Source organism: Channa argus, chromosome 2 (genome assembly GCF_033026475.1).
Source record: "Channa argus isolate prfri chromosome 2, Channa argus male v1.0, whole genome shotgun sequence".
Classification (NCBI taxonomy): domain Eukaryota; kingdom Metazoa; phylum Chordata; class Actinopteri; order Anabantiformes; family Channidae; genus Channa; species Channa argus.
Genome location: NC_090198.1, coordinates 1,341,517 through 1,363,548, shown reverse-complemented (window position 1 = coordinate 1,363,548; position 22,032 = coordinate 1,341,517). Strand labels below are relative to the sequence as shown.

The 22,032-nt window shown below is 37.8% G+C and overlaps 1 protein-coding gene across 2 annotated transcripts in view; it reads left to right on the top strand.

Annotated features, from left to right (window-relative positions):
• The window catches only part of adamts17 (ADAM metallopeptidase with thrombospondin type 1 motif, 17), a 117,635-nt gene that overhangs the window by 23,306 nt on the left and 72,297 nt on the right, over positions 1 to 22,032 (top strand). For both annotated transcript variants that reach the window (XM_067493821.1, XM_067493814.1), the window contains exons 4-8: positions 94 to 266; positions 2,842 to 2,925; positions 3,627 to 3,784; positions 8,183 to 8,226; positions 20,696 to 20,801. In XM_067493821.1, the coding sequence (XP_067349922.1) occupies positions 94 to 266; positions 2,842 to 2,925; positions 3,627 to 3,784; positions 8,183 to 8,226; positions 20,696 to 20,801 (565 nt within the window). The remainder of the gene's footprint in view (positions 1 to 93; positions 267 to 2,841; positions 2,926 to 3,626; positions 3,785 to 8,182; positions 8,227 to 20,695; positions 20,802 to 22,032) is intronic.

The window sequence follows — 22,032 nt, the reverse complement described above, 5'->3', positions numbered from 1 at the left end:
TGCTAAAACTAAAAAGGATAACCTAAACCTAACCTAACCCTAAAAAGTCAAGATGTCTAATTTCTAACCTTGGTCTTGCCTTTTATTTGGCAGGGAAAAAGAAAGCAAAGAGGTCAAAAGTGGGTGAGGAAGGACGTGGAAAGAGAAACGGCATTCGCCTGCACAGTGCATACACTGTGGAGACAGTGGTGGTGGCAGACTCAGACATGGTGCAATACCATGGTGCAGAGGCAGCACAGAGGTTTCTGCTGACTGTGATGAACATGGTAAGAAACCAACAACAGCAGTACTGGCTTTCTGAATTTAAATTTAATCCGCACTTAATTTGCACATGATTTAATTATTCCTACTGAAAATACAAAGAGCAACTCCACAGGTAACAAACAAAACCCTCCATATTGTTGATGCTTGTTCAAGTGGCCTGAGGAAAATAGTTCAAATATTCCATCACTGTCTTGCACTTCATGGTATGTTGATCAAGAAGCTTTGCTACTCTGAAACAAATGTGTGTTTACCTACAGTATGTTATTAAAGTGCCGTAAAGATGGCGTAATTATGTAGGCCAGCCTGAAAGTTGGCATCTTGCTGGTTGCCTTGACAAAAAGCCAGTGGGTTTTACAATGAGGGTAATCCAGTAATTACTGGGTAGATAAGTCTCCATGTTTGACATGAGGACATTCAATGACATTCAATGTTCCTAACAACCTCTGTAATCTCAGGTAGCCACTTGTTTTTGTAAAGCGAAAAAATGTGCGATTCCTCAAGAAACTGCAGTAACTATTCTCTCTAGCTATCAAAGGACTTCACTTATTTTGAACTTGCTTCTTTTGATTCTTGTTTGAGTAGGAAATGTAAATAAATGCAATTAAACTTCAAGTTGACTTACTTCTATCAAAATATTTCTCTACTTGTAGCTGAAAACTCCCTCCAGATGACATCACTCGGAGTAACCGTCAGTTCCGATTGTAATCTAGCTGTTGCTCACACTGTAGAGTTTGTAATCATGGTCAGTCTGCTTTTCCAGAGCTCTCCCAGAAGACCTTCAGATGATGATGAAGCAGAGAAATATTTTAATATAGGGAAGTCAGAGGGAAGTTTAAAAGCGTTGATGAACATTAACACCCTTAACTAAAGCTGTAGAAAGTTATATGACCATATACAGTTCACTTTAAGCTGAAAAACACAAACTCTGTAACCTGACCCAAGATTGTTATAATGTTAATGTAATTTAATGTAAATCAGTATGGATGTTAAACATGAAATCATGATGAGTCGTGATGAGAAAATCACATAAAATAAAATGCAGCAGTCAGTTTGGGAAACTTAATGCATACCACTAAATTATTATTCATATTATTATACAATCAGGGTTTAGATTGGGTTAATGCAGAGAAGCTGCTCTTTGCCAAATCTAGCCCAGCACTTGTTATCCATCTTATCTGTAGAGATGATGGTACAACTTCTGCCATGGATTGAAGGTCACAGTAAGCAGTTGGAATTCTCTAATGCTTTTGTAGGTTAGCTGCTGTGTGATTTCTTTCAAACCTACTTTTTCTTCAGTTATGCTTATATTGCTTGTGCAGCCCTGCATTAAAGACTGATTATGGATAGTATGACTGCTAATAACAAGTTAGTATTTTTTACAGCACCGTGTGTTAGTAGAAGTCAAGTTAGTACAAAGCTGTATGTTACTCAAGGCCATTTTTTCATGTTGATCCTTTCCTCAGTCACATTAGTATAAGACGTAGGTATGAACACATTCTCCCACATGTTTGATTTACCATAATGCTGTTAGCATGTGGCCACTTCTCTCACACTCCCATTTGGCAAAAGCAATAGCCCCAAGTCTTACTCATAACTAATGCGAGTAATCAGGGAGGCCATAATTGAGGTGAATACTTTGGCTCAGACACTCTCGCTCTGACCAAACAAATGCAGGCTGTAGCTCTGTTTATGTGACTTTATTAAATTGCTGTGACTGTCAAACTGCAACATTGGGAATTTGGTGAAGTATGTTATTTCTGCACAGTAACTTCATGGTAACTTCATTATCTACTGTATTTGAATACTTTGCTCTGCCATTGTGTGTTTACTGTAGCTTTGGCAGCCTAAGCATGTTTCTGTGAAACAAACAGCTCAGCTACTTATACTTTTTTCATACAAAAAAAGCCACCAACCAACCCGGACCAGACCATCTTCATAGGGGTTTCAAGGCACTTTTCACTTAAAGTTACTTTTACTTCCTTCGAATGCTGCATTTATTTGAAAACTGTAGTTTCTTTCCAGGTTTCTTAATAATTAAATAACTAACTAATAGTTAACTAACTAATTACTTAATAGTTAAATAACTAACTAATAAAAGATACATTATTATGGATTAATTGTCTGTTAATTGTCTGTTAAATGAACTAAATGGATTTAGTTTTACTGTTGGTCCCTGTAAAAGCGTATAAATTAGTCTGTTTTAAAGCTGACATTTCTCTGCCTAGGTGTATTAAAGTCAGGTAGGACGATTAGATTTTTTTTTTTTATTAAAATCAACGTATTAGTGTAATTCTTGTATTTTATTTCAAGGTCCTTTTTGGCTAATGCTCTGAATGTCTGGTCACATGAAATGTCATGACATGTTAGTTTAGACCGGCACTGGACAGAACCTGATGCTTTCTGGATGTTAATACTTAACCAGATTACTTGAGATTTCTGATAGAAACCCAGAGCTCCACCAAAAGTTTTTACTGTATGTTATTATTTCTTAGGGATATTATGAAACTGAACATCTACTTTATTCCTATCCTGTTTCTTTCACACGTTTCTTTCCTCTGATTGCTAAATCTATTCCAGGTTTACAACATGTTCCACCACCAGAGCCTGGGAGTCAGGATCAACATTCGAGTCACTAAGCTGGTGCTGCTTCACAGCCGCCCAGTAAGCCTGATTTTTTACTCTTTGACTCTTTAACTCTCCAGTGACCTTAACAACCTCACTACCATGTGCACACATGTGTGCCCTTAGGAAAAAGGATTCTCTTTTTCCTTTAATGTTACAGTCTGCAACTTAAGCTTGTGCTAATGTGAGAATTGGAATTTGTCCTTAATGTTCTGCTGTGCTCTCCCTCTCTCTTCGCTGATACAACACTGCACAGCCCTTTAGGAATTCAACTTACCATAAACGAGAATATTAAAGACTTACTAATCCAGCAGCGATTGTTGCTTTTCTCTGATTTGTCAATAAAACTCTTGGTCTTTTTGAAGTGAACGACTCTGTACCACTGGCAGTGCTGTTGAATGAGTCTGTGTCACAGAAGACTTGTAATGCACCGTTTAACAGGGACTATTGTTATGAACAAATATGTGAACATTTTTTTAATCTTAGCGTCTTTAATATCTTTACTTTATGTGGACAGTTTTGGTTTAATGTCACGCAAAGTATCAACACAAATCTACTCAGTAATTGTATCACAAATGTGGTACATCATGATGAATTGCTAAATTAATTTAGTACAGTAATGTGCCACATTACTGCATTACAGGAAAATGTGATGTGATTACAGTATTGCATTACTTTGTATTTTGTTACTCCTATGATGAGATTCACTGAGATGAATCCATTCTGTACGTGTTCTTCAGGAAAAGCTGAAGGTGGGCCATTATGGAGAAAGGTCTCTGGAGAGTTTCTGTCAATGGCAGTATCAAGAGTTTGGGGGGGCACGATACCTTGGCACCAACCATGTTCCTGGTGGAAAGGATGACATCCCTCCAGTAGATACTGCTGTGCTGGTCACCAGGTACGTAGCCAGCATTTCCTCAAATAATATGAATAGGAATAATATGAATGAATAAAGCTCCCCCCTTCTTCACTGTGAATAGTTGTCACTTTCCCATATGCTGCCACCTTTATAGTGTGCAAACAACTTTTCAACTAGAAGAAACCAGCTTCTGTATGTACTAACAGAACATGTAAATATGCACTGTAGTAAACTGCAAACCCCAGCTTAACCAACAGTGCAGATTTGTATGAATTTTATGAATAGTTAAACATTCAGCTGTGGTGGGCGAGTTAGTTTTAGACGCTAATGTACTTTGCATTAGTTTCATTTTTACCCGTAAATATTATTATTATTTTAACTGTATTACGGCGTTTCATGTGATTCCCACTTTTTTAATTCAAACATTAAGGTGCATTTTCAGTCTAAGGTTTTTGATATGCACATGCCTACTTACATAACACTTGGTAAAAACCTGATACTTACACTGAAGACCAACAAATAGGATCTGTCCAGGAGGACTGGAACTGGAAAAATAAGTTTTCTCAAAACCCTCGACCCTGACTGGTCAAACTAGGTTTCTTATTCAGAGAGAGAAGATAAACTCTACATGTTTTGTAATTGAAAAACAAAGGTTCAGTGTCTTACTCAAGGATGCTTTAATGTGACTTCTTGACATGGACTGGAGTTGCTGCATACTGCAACAACTGACCCTGTGCTTCATGGACATCCTGCTTTATCTTCTGAGGCACACAGTTTCGATTGTGCTCACTGTTGTGTTTTTAGTAGTTTTTGGACAACAATAGACCCCTGTGGTGCAGAAAAATAAGCTAAACTCGGTTTTGGATTCAGAGACATTAGGATGAGTGAACACAATTCATCCCACATACAGACAAGTGCCTTTATTAAAAATAAAATAACAAAAACCACCAGCCTTATATAGACTGCAAATACTACTCCTAAAGTGACATTGTTTTCATATTTAATATTTTTAACTAGAGGAGGAATTGAAGTGAGGAAAAAATGAATCCCAGGATTTACAGACGTACTCATGTTTGCTGATCGTATCCTTTCTGCTCTTGCTGCGAGGAGAGCGAGGTGGGCATGTATACAGTGGCCTTTTGTTCTCAAGGCGGCTCATTATAAATATAATGCGCCCTCCTGTCTTGGCTCCCCCACCTCACCTCTGCCATAAGGTTTCCTCTGTTGGGCAATGAGCAGTCAGGATCATTATCTGCTGGAAGAGGAGGAGAGGAGGGATGGTGCCAGCAGCAGTCAGTGTGAGAGCAAGATGGTATGCAGGCAAATTAAAGTATGTCACAGCCCTTTTAAGTTTCCTGCTGTGTAGCTGCCTTTACCATAAAGATGACACATTTCTAGTACCTCTAATACAGCTTATTAGGATCCTCCTTTTGGAAGAGATATTTGATACTGGTCCTTGGATGGGTTCATAAAACTTATGTAAACTGTATAGATTCCAGTCTCAGCCCTCAGTATAAACCCTTTTTCCATTCTCACTTATCCTATTTAGGGCTGTCAAGCACTGGAGCCTGCCACAGTTCACACCACACCAGCTTAATGTTTTCTATTTAAAATGTCTCTCCTTAACTCAGATCTCCTTTAATTTCTCTTCTCTCATTTGTTCCCTGTCCTTCCCTCTATTGTGGATTTCCACTTATAGCTGCAGAGCGCTATGTCTGTTTACCCCCAGCTTTTTCCAAATGGGTGTCAGCTCAACTTAGTGTTGCTTCTGCATCCAGCTGATCAGGCACTGGAGACTAGGAAAGCAGCCAGCTCTGCCTGCTGCTCCCCAGCCATTAGATGGGATTGACAGAGCTGAGACCCATAAAATGGCAGTGTAATTGAATTGCAGTGTGTGGGAGTTCACGGTACATCACGTACATGAGGTTAAAAACTAGTCACAGTTCTGAGTGATCCGTTAGGTTAACAGCACGTTACTGTGGAGTTCAATGTACCATGGTCTAAAATTCAGTGTTCACTTTACCTAATTTTCCAAATTGTTTTTCGTCTTTAAATAACTCATATGTAAATTATTTTTTGTAATGATTTTTGTTTGACGACCAACTAAGCTTTAAGGACCACATCTCCTCAGTCTCTAGGGCAACAGATTTGCCCTCTACAACATCAGATAGATCAGACCCTACATCACGGAATATACAACCCAACTCATTGTACAGGTGCTGGTCTATCTTGACTACTGCAACGCTTTGTTGATGGGGTTACCGGTATCCACAATCAAACCCTTGCAGATGATCCAACTGTTTGCCTCAGTTGTGATGTCATCGGTCGCTGTTACTGGATGCAAATACTAAACAAGTTTAAAATAATCTTTGACAGAGACTGGGTCCTAAGACAGCACACACTAAATAACTCTCTGCTGACTGTTTCGACTGTCTGCAGTTGCATCATTAAAATATTTAGGAACTTTCAAAATGTAAGTAGTGGACTACGAAAATGTGCATAAAATATTTCATTCAACTTATATGTTGACAACTAAGTCAGTCTGTTGACCTAGTTGCTTAGGTGAAGCTGTTCACAATGAGGTGAAGACACATGACAGTGGGAACCTTTCCCCCTCCGTGTTTCTTTCAGTTCAGGTTTTAACATACTGCTTCTTTCAAATTGTATGACTTATGTTTTCTCTCCACTTTTCAAATCTTTGTCTCACAGGTTGAAATCTTTAAAACCAAGTTTTTTATGGGTCCCACTTCTTTACTTGACAAATACAGTGAAATAAAAAAAAAAATAAAAATCAAAGATTAAACCTTTGTTAAGTGCGGCACAGTGGTTAGCGCTGCTGCCTCACAGCTTGAAGTTCCCCATATACTAACCTGCTGACAGTGCTTTTATTGTGTGTAGTTCTCTTCCCTTCTGGTGAGTTACTTTGTGTATAAATTCCATCTTTAATTTTTTTGCAGCCCCTTGACAGAAGCTTTTACTCTGCTGTGGAGAAATATTCTCCCACTTCCTGTTTCTCCCTCTGTCTCAAGTCAATTGAACATCGCCAATGAGAGACTGCTTATTTTATTTTTATTTAACCAGGTTAGTCCCATTGAAATCAAGATCACCTTTCCAAGGGAGACCTGGCCAAGGGATCAGCAATATAGTTACATTAAAAACAAGAGACAACAGATTAAAATATCAGCTTTGAAAACACTGGGTTCACAAAACCCAAAGACAAAGTAAACTGCAATAATTTCACCAGAGCTTTAATCTCAGTTGTCCAGATATAATTTCAGCTGCCAACTTAATGAAGAGTAGCTCCAAGTTATATGAGCCAGCTGGTTTTCTAGGAGTAAGTCCTTTTAAAGCCCTTAGACCTCTGCTGTGGTAAAGGGGGTAAGTTAAAAACCTAAGCATTGCCAACAGATCTTTCAGGAGTTAGCAATGCTTCAGTAGAGTTGTTCCAATTATATAGAAAACCAAGAGGAAATAAAATGATTATTAAAATAAATTTGCATTTCTCTTTCGTCACTTATTTTGAGACCATCAACAAGTATGTTAGATGGAAATGTAACTGAGTTACAGCAAGCAGATTTGAGCTTTGGATAATTGAGGCTTTCTGTTGTGGAATAATTGTATTCTGACTTTGATTTCTGAGGGAGAGAGGAATTTTTTTTCTCAGTTCTCTAAAATTCAGTCAATCCTCTTCTAATCCTGACTTGTGTGCCCTGGCCCAACCAGCATTAGGCCCATGCAATGCATCTGACAGGTCTGTTTTAAATTATTAAAACTTCTTTAACTCTTTATTTACAGAAAGGTGCATGTTTATTCAAGAACCTTATGTGAAAATATTTCCAGGCCAGTTCAAAATCATCAAAGAGCAATTCTATCCCAATTAAGAAAAAGATACGAGTCATAAAAAAAAGCTTGCATCTCAAGTAATTTTATATTACGTTATTACAAAATGAGGTTTTCTTTTAGGAATCCTTGTGTCTTGCACTGCTGCAATCACACAATGATCACTCACATCGTTACAGAAAAACACCAGCCAAAGTTGGACCAGTGCACCTAGTTGATTAAATGCAGTTTACTGTCAAAGTTCACTTTGTTGTGGGGGAAATAATTTTGACTTTGCATGATATTTTCGAGTTGGTATTTGCGTGTGCGTGCACATGCTCGTATATGTATAGTCAACGTGAAAGACTAATTTACATGTTATTCTATGCAATGCTCGGTATTCCTATAGTTTATACCTTGTTGGCACTGAATAATACAGAAGCGGAAGTTTGAAAAAACTGCATATTTTAAATTGCAATATTGCTCCTGCAATATAAAACTACAATATGATTACTTTTCTATATCATTTATCACTATGTGGAGACATGTCTAGTGTTTAATTCTACACGAATAGTTGCTTGAATTAGAGCAGTAATCAATGTCTTGTTACTCTTTCAGAACAGATTTCTGCGTTCATAAAGACGAACCATGTGATACTGTGGGTGAGTAGAATTAGTTTTTGTTTTGCACACACACAACGCCCCAGTTTCCTTCTGTCACTCTCTCTCTGAATAACTCATATTACCATGCATCCTTTACCTAGTAGACATTATGAGCAAAAAACAGCACTGTGTTTAAACAAAGCAAATATCCGCATGTATGGACTGATTCCGGTGCTAGAGAGACCATAACATGTTCCAGGAAGCCCACTTTCATGACTAGATAAATGAGTTGCAAGGTTGGCAAAAAAGTCTTATTTTACAACTAAGGATAGTAGCCACCCTATTTAAAATCAACGAGGGGCCAAAACATTAGAACCACCTCTTTATATAATGCACCCAAGTACAACTTTGGCTCCCACTATTATCCTTAATAATAAACACTTATATCACCTTTCTGATATAATAATACAATAAGTGGTACAATCACCTACTCATACAAGTTCACAAGCAATGTCCATTGGTCTTATGAGTAAAGAACCTTAGTCCTTAGTTCAGTTCGGAAAACACACATTAATTGAGGCTATTATTTAGCCTAAAACAAATGTTTGCCTATAACAGCACACTGGTGGAACCCTGCTCCCTGTTTCCCTGAGTTTTGAGCTTTGACTTCCATCCACTAACCTGTAAATGTGAAAAACATGTTAAAATTGAATTTAATCCAGGCAGCAATTATGGTTTCGTTATAAACCTTCCTAATACAAGACAGGGTTGCTAAAGAATGAGCTACTGTGTGTACTGTTGTTCCTTGTGCTACATGAATTAGTTCTGCCTCTGTGAACCTTTGTGTATTATGTAATCCTGGAACTCTTCCATTTACAATTGTGATTTATGCCCCTGGAAGCCCGAAAATTGGCCTCACTCCATTAAAGCCAAAGAACGTTTATTTTTTGCTTGTTTCCCTATTGCTCTACATTAACTATGTATGTAATGTTTTTTGGGCTCCGTATTTTTAGTTTACCAGAAGGTACCAATATTCTTTTAAGTATAAAAGATAGAAACAGAAGAAAAGTAGTAAATAAACCAGAGGAGTTGTGCATTGACTTGGTGGAGGTGATCAATATTTCCACCAAACTGTCAGAACTATTCATCCCATTGCCAATGACAATTTTTGAATGAAAACCTGTATCTGCTGAAACAACACATCCATTATATATAAGTGTTAGGTTGCACATCAGACTTGAAATGATAATCACATATAGTGTATACAATTGACAGTAGTTACCAATCGATGCCTGTTTTTTTAATATAATAAGTGCATTGCTGTATTGGTCATTCTGTTAAATTATTATTTTTTTGATTTCGCTCAATTTGTTTTTCTAATTTACGCCTTCAATAGATACTGTATTAATCTACAGTACTCAACACCTGTTTGGTTGGTACACAAACTATAAAGGGAGCTTTTTAACACACATATTGGGTCCTATTTCCTTAACAACTGCCACACTATGTTTTTTGATACTAACTTTTCTTTATACTGAGAAAGAAAGGAGCTCAGTGCATCGGGGGGGTGGGGGGTCACCCAGCAGTCTAAGCCTAGAGCAGCATGGCTATAACTAACTGTAAGCTCTAACAAAGAGGAAGGTTTTAAGCCTACACTTAAAAGTAGAGAGGGTGTCTGCTTCCTGAATCAGAACTGGGAGCTGGTTCCACAGGAGAGGAGCTTGATAGCTAAAGGCTCTGCTTTCCATTCTACCTTTGGAAATTTTAGGAACCACATGTAAGCCTGCATTATGAGATCAAAGTGGTCTAAATATGTTGGAGCTTATAAGTTTAGAGCAGGGGTGCCCACACTTTTTTGGCTTGTGAGCTACTGATAAAATGATTAAGTCAAAATGATCTAGCTACTATAAAAATACCACACATATATTTATTTATGAATATATTGATAATTTTTTATATGCACAATATATGTTGGTGTAGCTTGCATAACTGCATGAATCCATATCGCACAATACAACGCAGTCATTTTTTTTTTACTTACTCTCATGACCTGCACTGGATAGAATTAGCCAGGGATATATAGTTCGGAGGCTATCTCACTAGCTTGCCAGAGATTTGCAGCACTTGGCGCTGTTGTATGCATGTGCATGCTTTTAGACACGCTTGAAGTTTGATTAATTGAGTTTTTTTATCTGGTTACATAGATATAGGTATAGCTGGGTATCATCAGCATAGCAATGGAAATTTATGGAGTGTTTTCTAATAATGTCGCCTAAAGGAGACATATATAAAGTAAAAGGTATTAGTCCTAACACAGAAGCTTTTGGAACTCCATAGCTAACCTTTGGGATTCTTCATTAACATGAACAAATTGGAATCAAATTGAAATATTTAAACCAACCTAGTGCTGTTCCTTTAATCCCAATTACATGTTCCAGTCTCTGTAATAAAATGTTGTGATCAATGGTGTCAAATACAGCACTAAAATCTAACAGAACAAGGATAAAGAGGAGTCCTTTATATGAAGCCAAGAGACTATCTTTAGTGACTTTAACCAGGACAAGATTATTTCTTAAAGCTGTACAGCTCTCTGACTGACCAAAAAAAAAATAATAAATAAATGGAAAACGATAGAGGTATGAGAACAGAACCTTTGGGTTTCCCAAATTTTATTATCAGAAAAAGTCAATGTGGCATTATTATGAGAGACTTTAAGATAGGGCAATCAGTAAAGGGCTATGCCAGAAACATTAAAATCCTTTCTAAGTCAATCAAGAAGTGCACCATGATCGATGGTGTTAAATGCCCTTTCAAGATCTAGCAGGAAGAACAGAGATGAATTTGGAAAAACCTATTCAGCAAAAGATCATCAACAACTCTGGTAATTCCCTTTTGGAATAACAGTACCAAAAAGCTAAAGGCTAAAAAAGATATGTGAAGTGATAGACTGTTGTTGCACAAATTTATACAGTGTGTATACTCTGGACCATGGTGTGTGTGTGTTTTTTTTATTATTTATTTTAAGCAAAGGTTTAATCACAGCAGTTTTAAATTAGGTAGGAACAATACCAGTTGTGAGTGACAGGATAACAGTATAATACATTGTACATCCCAGGACGACAACACCAGTTTGCATAATGATTTGAGGGATATAGTGTCAGATTTAGTTGATTTATCTGGGATCCAAGTGATTAGTTGATTTAGGATTGGGAAGTGGTAATGAAGAATGAAGAACAGATTTTGTGTCTAATGTGTTTTAATATTGCTACAGAAACAGTTAAGAAAATCTTAAGCCGCAAAGGTCGAAGAACTAATGGATGGACTGTTATCTGAGTGTTTAGGAACAATGAACAGCTATACTCTTGTATATAACTATCAGCTTCAGGTGAAGCATCATGCATTCAGGCATTAGGTCTCCAATAAATTAATCATTTTTGATGGCCCTTTCCATTTATTATATTTCTGGTGTCTTTGGGATTCAAATTTTATATATTTTGTGAGTTTGAAGAAAGCTGTCATTTCCACAAAAATTGTGAAGCTGTGTAAGGTGATAATAAAAAGTGAATGATTTTCAAATCAGGAAGTTGTGATTGGGTGTTTACTACATCTGAATCAGCCCTTTATTTTATTTGGATTTTTGGTAACTGAGGAGACAATCTGTTTGTAGTTTGAAAGCGTTTTTTTTTTTTATTCTTGCTCTCAAAATGTTTTCAGTGAGTGACAGGTCTGGACTGCAGCTGTGTCAGTTATCCTCTGGACTGTTGGAATATATACAACATGTGGTCTGACATTGTGATGCTGTGTTAACTGACAGCTTGTTCCTGAGGTGTGATTTCCTCAACAGAATTGGTCGGCTGAATGTTTTTGTGAAAGTATGTACTAAAGGTAATTGTTTTCACATTGAGAAACTGTATTTCCAAGGCCTTGATCAAAAAAGAGATGTTCCACCAGGTGTTTGTTTTATCAGCATGTTTTTTTTTTAATGTGTGTTGCTGACATCAAATATGTTGTCTTTGTACTATTTACAAAAATACATTTCAAATGATTCGAAAACCTGAATTAAAAACTCTGAATAAGATCTAGTTATCTCCATTTTTCATTCTTGCCCTATATAGGACAACCCGGACATGATCACATATCGTTAGCTTGCACATAGCTATAAGGTAATGGAAGTAGACATAGACAGAAAAAGCAGAGTGTGTTCTGAGGAATTGCAGCAGGTCATGATTATGTCATAATCTGCTTATCTTTATGTACAATGAGAACAGCCATCTTCCTTGTTCATGCAGGCCCAAAGTACGTGACCCATTTTGAACCTCACAACGATCACTTCACAAAAGTTTCTGCATCAAACTCCTGCCACCCACATTTCCCCTGCTTGTTTCTCTAAAAGGCCACAATGAGACAGCATTTAATAAGATCCCAAATATCCACAGTGTTATAGTTTTTGATATACAGTACACAGGGAGATGGAAATGACTGGGCTAATATCAGTCTCTAAAATGAAAGGGCTATTTGTACTGTTGAGGCAACCCAGAGCTCTTTGAGGTTAGAGAATAACAGTTGCCTAAGTTAAATACTGCCAAAATAATAAAATATTAAATATAATAACTATTCTTTAAACTATTTCCACTAATATTGTTAAATTATACTGCTTTTAAATACAACTCACTTAGAGTATGTGGTGAAACACCCGACTAAACTAAGAAGTAAATGTTAATTATATTTAAGTTTTAAGTTATATTTATTTAAACTTGAGATACTAAACCCTAACCTTATCTAAAAGAGCCAACATTGTCTCCTAAATATAATGTTCTTGGCAACTAAATATGTTTGTGTAGGGAACATTTTTTAAGTTTGGATTATATTTGTATTGTATTTCTGAATGCATGATTGAAGCACTAGATGTATTAAACAAAAAAATAGCTAAACACTCGTTCTTTCCATTGGTGGGTAGAGGAGGTTTTATTCATGCTACCATTAGAAATGTCGGAGGAATTTCCCCCTTTCATTGTAATATCTGGGCACTGTCAAAATAATTGCAGGTATAATCACATGTATGACTGGAAGATTAAGCCAGAGACTCTTATGTTATGTCTTAATTCTCCTTGTGTTCTTTCCTGTGTCCTGACGTATAATTTTGTAATATGTCTCACACCACCTTTGTATGTAGAATTTTGCTTTGCGGTTGTTTGTTTGACTTTTCAGTGAATTAATTCCTAGTAATTGTTGTTTTTGGTCTGCCCCAATTAAGTGTTTTTGTGTTTGACGGTATGGTAACCTAGTAAATTACAGCTTGCTAATTACACAGTAGTTACCCACTTACAGAGAAAAAAACTTACTGACAGCTTAGTGAGTGTCATTTTACCACCAAATGTAGCATCAGCACTAGCTTAACATGAGAAGCTGCCTGAATCCTACTTTTCCCCCAAATAAAAACCATATTGGAATTGGTGTTATGAACCCCCCCCCCCAATTTAATATAGTTTTTTTTGACCAAACTCTTTTAATAAAGCAGATGGTCTGCACTTTTTTGTTTCATTTTAGATTCACCGTAGTGATGTACAGAACTGAAATTCTATAAATTGGTAATGTCTGAGTTCTCTCATGCAGTTTGCAAAGACCACTTAGTCTTTTGCCTGTGGAAGTTAGGGGTTGTTTTGAAATCTGCCCCTTTTTACTGTGCAGTTTGACCACTAGGTCTAATCCAGGCCTGTCATATGTTAATACAGCTTAGGTTTGGTTTGATAAAGTGGTAAATCTCCCTGCTAAGTTGAGACAAGAACAATGTAAGAATGAATGCACATACTGAACCGTTGTGACTTGAGATTGCAACCTAAAACAATTATTTGTGCAGCCCTAATAGCTGGGGGAGGTTGATATGACATGAGGGCCAGTGGGGTTAGACTTTATTGAAGTTTTTGCATGTGTTTTATGTGCAAGTATGGGCATGTGTATATGTGAGAGTGTGAACAAAGAGTCTTTTCCAAGCTGACTCAGGCCTGTGTTGTCAGCACTGGGAGCTTTGACTGCCCAGGATTCAGTGGCTCAGTGGAAAACCCTTCATGTTGTAATGGCTAATTAGCGCAAAATAAATGGCTGGCAGAAGTTGCTTGTAGGCAGCACAGTGTTGTGAGTCTAGAGGCCTGATGAGGGTTTGTGGCTCTTTTGAGCCTGTCTGTCTGAATATGCCCCCAGCTATTTGAGTCAACACATCACTGTTTGATCAGCAAGCTAGCCCCTAACACCAGGTCAAAACCCAGCACTGATAACCACAGCGCTGTGGATCGCAGCTCTTTGTCTGGAGGCTTTACCATCAGAAGTGCTGGCTTCAACGGATCTTTGATGCTGCAGAAACTCTCAGCCAAACTCAAACCTCAGTGTAAAGCATCACCAATCAGATTTGTTGTATTCACATGTGCTCTACAGGGCAATGTGATCATCAGCATCAGTATCATCAATTAGAGTATAAGGCAATTGCAAATGTTTCAGCATATCCACTTTAATAATCAGGCAGGATAGTCTGAGTCTGCTCACTAACGTTAATGCGCCAGTAACTCCACACATTGATCAATCAAATTTTATCGCTTCACGTCAACTAGAGATAATCTTTTTTAAAACAAACGTTAAGCTCAGAACAGGGTACAGTCTACCTTTCAATCTATCCCCACTAAAGCCACATTCAGCTGACCAACCTGGGTGTATTTGGAGAGACTTGTTGCTGTATGATGTCTGAAGGGCTTCTGTGTTAAAACTAAATAGATTGTTCAATAGGCCTAAACCTATATAATCAGCAATGCAAAACAGGCTGAACATAAAAGCGGTTTGTTATTTGGTTGTAATCTCTGTGTGTGAATCTCCGCCAACTAATACCAGACAAATAGTAACTTTGATGCAAACAGCAGGCTAATGTTTGTGAACCAATCTTGAGATGGAATAGGTGGAAAGCCTGCTATTCATTTTCCTAAAAGAGCTGCAAAAAGTAAAGTATAAGTTTAGTTTCAAGCCTATATTGATGTCAAGAATAGGGTTTGTTAAAAGGGTTTTCATTTCTCACGTATCAATTAAAGTCCAATATTGCCATGTCAAACTGTCTGCAACGTGAGACTGGAACAATTATTTATAAAACCAGAAGTGATCGTCCATTTTCTTTTCCTCTCATCCCTGTATTATCAGATGTTAGAACCTGTAAGCAACAGATAAGCCAACTTTGGGCTGATCTACCAATTACATCCTAAGCTGTGGATAAAAACAAGAGCAACTATATTGTAAGAATACATTTTTGTAGCTTTGTCATCATCACTTTACCAACACAAATCAAATCCTCCCTAATAAAGTGTGCTGAAGGCACACGATGCTTACAGAAGCTTAGCACTTGGACTTTATATTGTCCGTATTTTGTATAAAGTCCAGGTGGAATCTACCATTACTTTGGATATTAAGCTGACAGAACATTACTACAAATCACCTTCTTTTTCATTTTAAAATATGTAGCAGTAGCACAACATTCATGTAAACTGTTAGAGTTTCTTTGGAAAAGATGTGTGTGACCTAAACAATCATGATCCTAAAACAAGGATCATCAAAGTGAAAACAGTAAGAACAGGTTTTGTGTAGCAAACTAATCAACAATTTTATTCTTCTCCTAGTTTCAATCTGCACATTGATATGAACTCAGTGAATGAGAAAATAAAATTAAGGTTATATAGACACTAGTATGTGCTTTAATATTTGTTAGCAGAGGGCACTAAAAGCACAGTAAGATCATGCTAGAGACATATTTACACTAATATTATTTATGACACTACATTTTGTGTTGACTTGAGACAATGTGATTTAGCTTATTTATTCATGAGTTAATCAAATATTTGTTCCAAAGACAAATCCAGCACTGTAGGCCTGTTTCTAATGATAACCCTCTAATGAAATCTAGAGGAGCAGCTCCTATCAATGCACTTTTAAATACAAATAAAAAGTATCACATTAAGAAAAACAACAGGTCACAGACTCTTTAAGTAAAAATATTAGAAAGTAGAATAAAAGAGAGAAACGCAATGGTCACACATGGGCATTGCACTTTACCATAATAGTTGGAGATGACGTTTTAAATCACACTTTCAAGTTTAATAGTCCATGGATAAAAACAGTTTTGCAGTCGGTTTGTTCGTCTCCTGATACATCTCTACGTCCTGCCGGAGGGCAGAAGTTTAAGGAGATATCTGGCAGGGTTTAATGGGTTTTAAAGGGTTTAATAATCTGACACGATCTTCCTCGCCCTGGTGATATAGCAGAGGTTGGCAGTGTCTTCCAGGAAAAGCAGGGGGCAGCCAATGAGTTTCTGTGCTGTCTTTTCACTCTCTGCAGGGGTTTCCTGTCTTCCATTGGACAGCTTGAGTACCACACTGTAATTCAATACGCTGATACGCTTTTTATTGTGGAGTGATAGGAAGTCATTAGTAGTTTGACCTCCAGGTGTTTTTTTCCCGCAGCAATCTGAGGAAATTAAGTCTCTGTTTAACATTTTTCTCTACTGCTGATGTGTTGATGGTCCAGTCTAGGTCATCACCAATATGCACCCCGAGAAACTTGACAGAGAAGACTCTCTCCACAAAGTCACTGCTTATCTGAAATGGGGCAATGTCTCCTCTGTGTCTTGTAAAATACATGACCATCTCTTTTTGGTGTTCAGCATGAGATTATTTGCTGAGCACCACGAGCCACGAGCTTGTGAACCTCCATCCTGAATGCTGTTTTATTCTCTTCAGCGATGTGACCTACCACTGAAGTGGTAGCAAATTTGACTATGATGTTTGAGTCGTGGTAGGGGATACATTCATATGTGTACAAAGCACACAGGAAGGGGACTCAGCACGCAGCTCTGTGGGGAGCCCCCCATTTTCACGGTTTGTGGCCAGTCTGAAAGGAAGTTCTTAATCCAGATGCAAGTGAGAGGCGGGAAATCCAGGTCAGTCAGCTTCTTGACTAAAATGTCCAGCAGGATAGAATTAAAAGCACTAAAGTCAATAAAAAGCATCCTGACTTAGCTCCACGGTGGTTCTAGGTGGCTCACAGCAGTATAAAGAGTGGTGATGGCTGTTGACCTGTTTGCTCTGTAAGCAAACTGGTGTTTATTAAGGCTTGTGGGTACAGGGAGTCTTTCAGAGGATTTCATGACTACAGAGTCTGTAATCATTTAAGGAGCTTTTGGTAAGTAAGATCTTACTGTCTCAAAGCGAATGAGGAAGCGGTTTAGTTCCTCCACCAGTGAGGCATCATTTGGTGCTTCCGACTTGTTGCTCTGCTGTAAGTGCTGCCACACCTGCCTTGGTTTGTTATTAGTTAGATGGTTTTCAATCTTTTTCCTATAATCCAGCTTTGACTCCTCTCCTCAGGTTTTCCCTGGCTACTCTGTACTGATCTTGGTCCCCTGCTTTGACGGCAGAGTTGCGGGCTCTCAGAAGCGACCGTACCTCCATTGTCAACCAGGGTTTCCTATTGTTGTAAAACGTGATTCCTTTGTCCTCCATGACATTATCTGCGCAGGTCTTAATGTAAAAGAGCACAGTTTCTGTGCTCCAGGTGTTCAGAAACGGTTCACTCTGGATTTTTAAAACAGTCCTGGAGGGATATAGCTCTGAATGCCTGATTCAAATTTGAGTAGACCTGTTCTAGTGTCTTATTCTCAAGTAGGATTCTTCACATAATGCTCAAACTTGGGTAATCAAGTCTTTATACGGGTTTGACAGAAACCCCCAGCTTTAATAAAGGCCTCTTGGGATGAGCCTGCTGTAGCCTGCTTATGTCACATCGGGTGGTACGTAAACAGCAATAACAAACACTCCTGAAATCTCTCTCCCCAGATAATAGGGTCTACACCTGAAGGTCATTTGTTGCAGATCAGGGGAGTAAATAACTATACACCAGTCCTGCTGGACATAGATACAGAGTCCTCCCCGTCTAGACTTACGGAGCTGTTCTGTGGGATCGATACATGGAGCGGCTAGTTAGCTGAATTGCTGCATCCAGGACGAGTGGGTCTTTTTGCGATCGACAGATCTTGTTCAGGAGATCAGATAACAATCAAAGGGGAGCCCAGAGGTCTTGCTATGTCTGGCAGTATAGCATGGTATAGCACGCTGGTAATTCCGTGTAATGTCTATTTGTCAGTCCAAGTCCAACAGTCCGCAACTTCGGTTTAGTGAATGTAAATTTAAACCCCTCCACAAATGTTCCCTTAACATATGACCAGACCCAATAGGATATAAGTGCAACAAAGAGGAGAGTTTAGAGTTAAAGCTACTTTCTTTAAATACTGAAGCTCCATATTCAAAAGCAAAAACTGATCTTGCTTAGACATTATTCAGACATTGTAACTTGGAGATTCATACAATCACAAGCATTGGAAATATTTATAAAAGACAGTCTTGTACATTTATTCAAATTATGTGTTGTGACTTTAAAATGATTGTTTTTCTGTATTTTTACAAACAAATTGTAAATAAAATTACGTCACACATTTATGTTTTAAAAGTTTTGATCGTATTTTTAAAAAACTATGAAAATTCAGACAATGAAAAAAACTCTGAAAAAATTATGAAATTTAATAGTAATTTAGCTGTAAATTCATTGATGTGTGGTGCGTAGTCACACTAATAGAAAAACACTTTTTTTTAAAGTGTACATGGAGCAGAATAACAATTCTGATATTGGAGAGATGAAGTTAAGTTGAATAGTTTTGCCCATGTTAACCGTAACCTCAATAAACCCAGTTCCTAGTTTACCTGTTAACATTTGCCTGCAAATTATGCCCATATGTCGTATTTGTACTGTATGTTGCAGAGAATTGTAAATTGATAGATTAGCAACAGATTGTCTGCAAAGATGGTGCAATTCTCTACAACAAGGCATATTGTAAAGGATTAAGTGTTTCTACCTCCTTGTCTGAAATTGAGTAGTAGGTTCAAAACAATAGTGTAATACTTAAAACCTACCGTTCCATTATAGCAAACTACTGGATACATTTTACTTTTCCCAAGTTAACACCAGAACCTGTACACACTGAAGTCTTCAGGTCAAACTCAGCGACCTCACTACCCAGCTCCAGGTAAATGACCTCACTTTTTCACTCAACTTCATCAGTCATTATAGTTTCCCTACATTCACTATCCCCCATTGCTCCAGTCATCACATGTATCCTGTCAGCAACAATATATCAGATGGATCCTTGCTGGAGGACTTGGCTCAGCTTCTTTCAGTCAGGACCCCAGGCTATCTCAGCATTTCTATGACACCGCTGCAGTTCTAAAGACGGCTTTGTTGGGTTACTCAACAACTGTCAATCAGCTCTGCCTCAGAGGAAAACTAAAGTACTGTTTTCATTTTCTTTTCTTTTCTTTATTACTAATACACTGAAGATACTGTGAATCTAATGAGGCTGAACACTAAACATTGTAAAATCACATATAAATGTGATGCATGTATAAGTTACACAAAGTAGCTTTGTATAGTTTGTGTATTACTTCATGCACACACTCCTAATTATACTACAAACTGGGATGGACTCATGGACACCTCCTAATGATGACAAATTAGATGCCAACTCCGGACAGTAGCAACAATGAGAAGAAGTGCTTCTTTGTTCTGTAGTGTTTGACTGAATGTAAAAAGGGAAAGAAATAAAACAGCATGTGTATGTGCTTTACATGAATGTATGTCAATAACATTTAATGGAACGTTAGATAACAATATACAAAATGAGCAGCTGCTTTAATTTTCTGACACATTTGCAGTCAGTGCACTAGGTACTTGCACAGTGAATCTCCATGTCCACAGGTGGGATACACTGCCTATCTTCATATATGTACAGCTTCTGTTTTCACACATAAATACTAAATAGAGACAAATTGATCTTCATCAACAATCCTATATGTCCTGTACAGGTTCTACGCCTGTAGTTTGGTTGAATCAGTTTAATTAAGGAATGCTGCACCAAGGTTTCTATGAGAAATCCTTAACCCAGAGGTTTGCAGTTCACATCTCCGGAGCTATATGCAGCTCTTTAGCCCACCTCTAGTGGCTCCCTGGTTTTTCCAAAGAATATACGGAAATTAATAATTTGGGGATATGTCTACTATTTCCATATCAGTATGGTAATATATATTTTTAAATTTTATTTTTCTTGTCCTCAACTGCTGCAGCCACCATTAATCCTGCTTGTTGACTAGCAAAGCCAACACCAATACAGCCGTCTCCAAGGAAACAGTGACAGCTGACATTACTGTTGTAACTGCAGAGAGCTGTTTCTTATAGGTGACAATAGAGCAAACAAGTTTTGCAGAGCAAATCAGTTTTTCAATATAAGCATTTTTCACTTTTGAAAACACTTTAAAAAAATGTATTCACAAAACTGTATGATTCTGTTCTGCAAAGTGTTTTTCTACAGGAAATCCTTTAAATACCGCTACTAAAAATAGTAGCAGTCTCTACTTATTAATCCCTTACCGATTGTTGTCATGTCACTGTGTTACAGGTATTGCTTATCTGGGTGGTGTCTGCAGTGCCAAGAGGAAGTGCGTGTTAGCAGAGGACAATGGACTTAATTTGGCCTTTACCATTGCTCATGAGCTGGGACACAAGTAAGATTCACTGAGTGCAGGATTTAAACCGGTGTGAACGTAGGTGAAATAGAATAATGATCCAACATCACAGGTCTCTGTTCTGAATTGCCAGCAAATCAAGACTTACGCTTTAACACAAAAGATATATTTGTTCTGTGCTGGTTCAGTATTGGTTTAACCTGCAAAGATATGATTTGCCATTCAATGGGCTGGAGAACTACCATAGAGTCTTGTCATTATGTTGAGTATACGATATAACAAGTATCCATTTCGCCACCTCTATGTTGCCTCAAACTACATGGAGCACAGGATTTTCTTTCAGGGATAGGCAGGTTGGGAGCTAAAAAACAAAATATTTAATTCGCAATGAGCTAGTATGAATATTCCTTCATCAGAAATGTGTTAGGTTTTAATTAATGGATCAAGAGGGATGCAAGAATGAACCTTTTTTCCTTGGCCTTGTTCTGTGAGCTTGGGGTCACCAAAGTGGATCATTAGTCTGCATGTTTATGTTTATTTGGTGGATGCCCTCTAATATTTTAGGGCTTGGAACCGACACTCCGAAATACGCTGCATGGCTGGCGTTAAGCAGCTTGGGGGTTCAGTGTCTTGACCGAAGGACACTTTGTCACGTGGCCACAGAGAGTCAGGTCTTGAACCGCTGACTCAACGGTCAATAGGTGGCCAACTGAGTCACCACCTCCTCAATAACATAATTTTTTATTATTTTTAGTATTGTTTTCTCTTATTTTTGATGATGGGTGCATTATACTTTTAGGGTTATGTTTGTATCTCCTTATGTTCCATTTCAGTATAAGTGGATACAAACTTAAGCTGATGCAATGTTTGTTTTTGCACAAGTGTGGTGAAGATGAATGTTTTAACGTACTTTGTAAAAAGATATCAAACACAGGCATCGGAACTCTGTATCACACTTTTGTTGCTAACCTGACTAATAAAAACACAAATGTAATTCGTGTAATGTAAAAACTCCTGAGGGCAAAAGTCAGCCATAGATTAATCTTTTTTTACTTTAAACCTGCATATATGTAGTTTGCACATAAAGTTATTGTTGACAGCCTAGTTACACACAGCTAATGTTAAAGTGAACTTTTGTACCAACTGTGACTGTGCCAGGTGCCTCAGGAGTTTTTGCCCTTTTCTGCTTCAGCTTTGAGGCCAGAAAAGGTGCCATGCTAACACACTCTGTGACTGCCGCACTTGGACATTCTCATTATGGAAGCAGTGT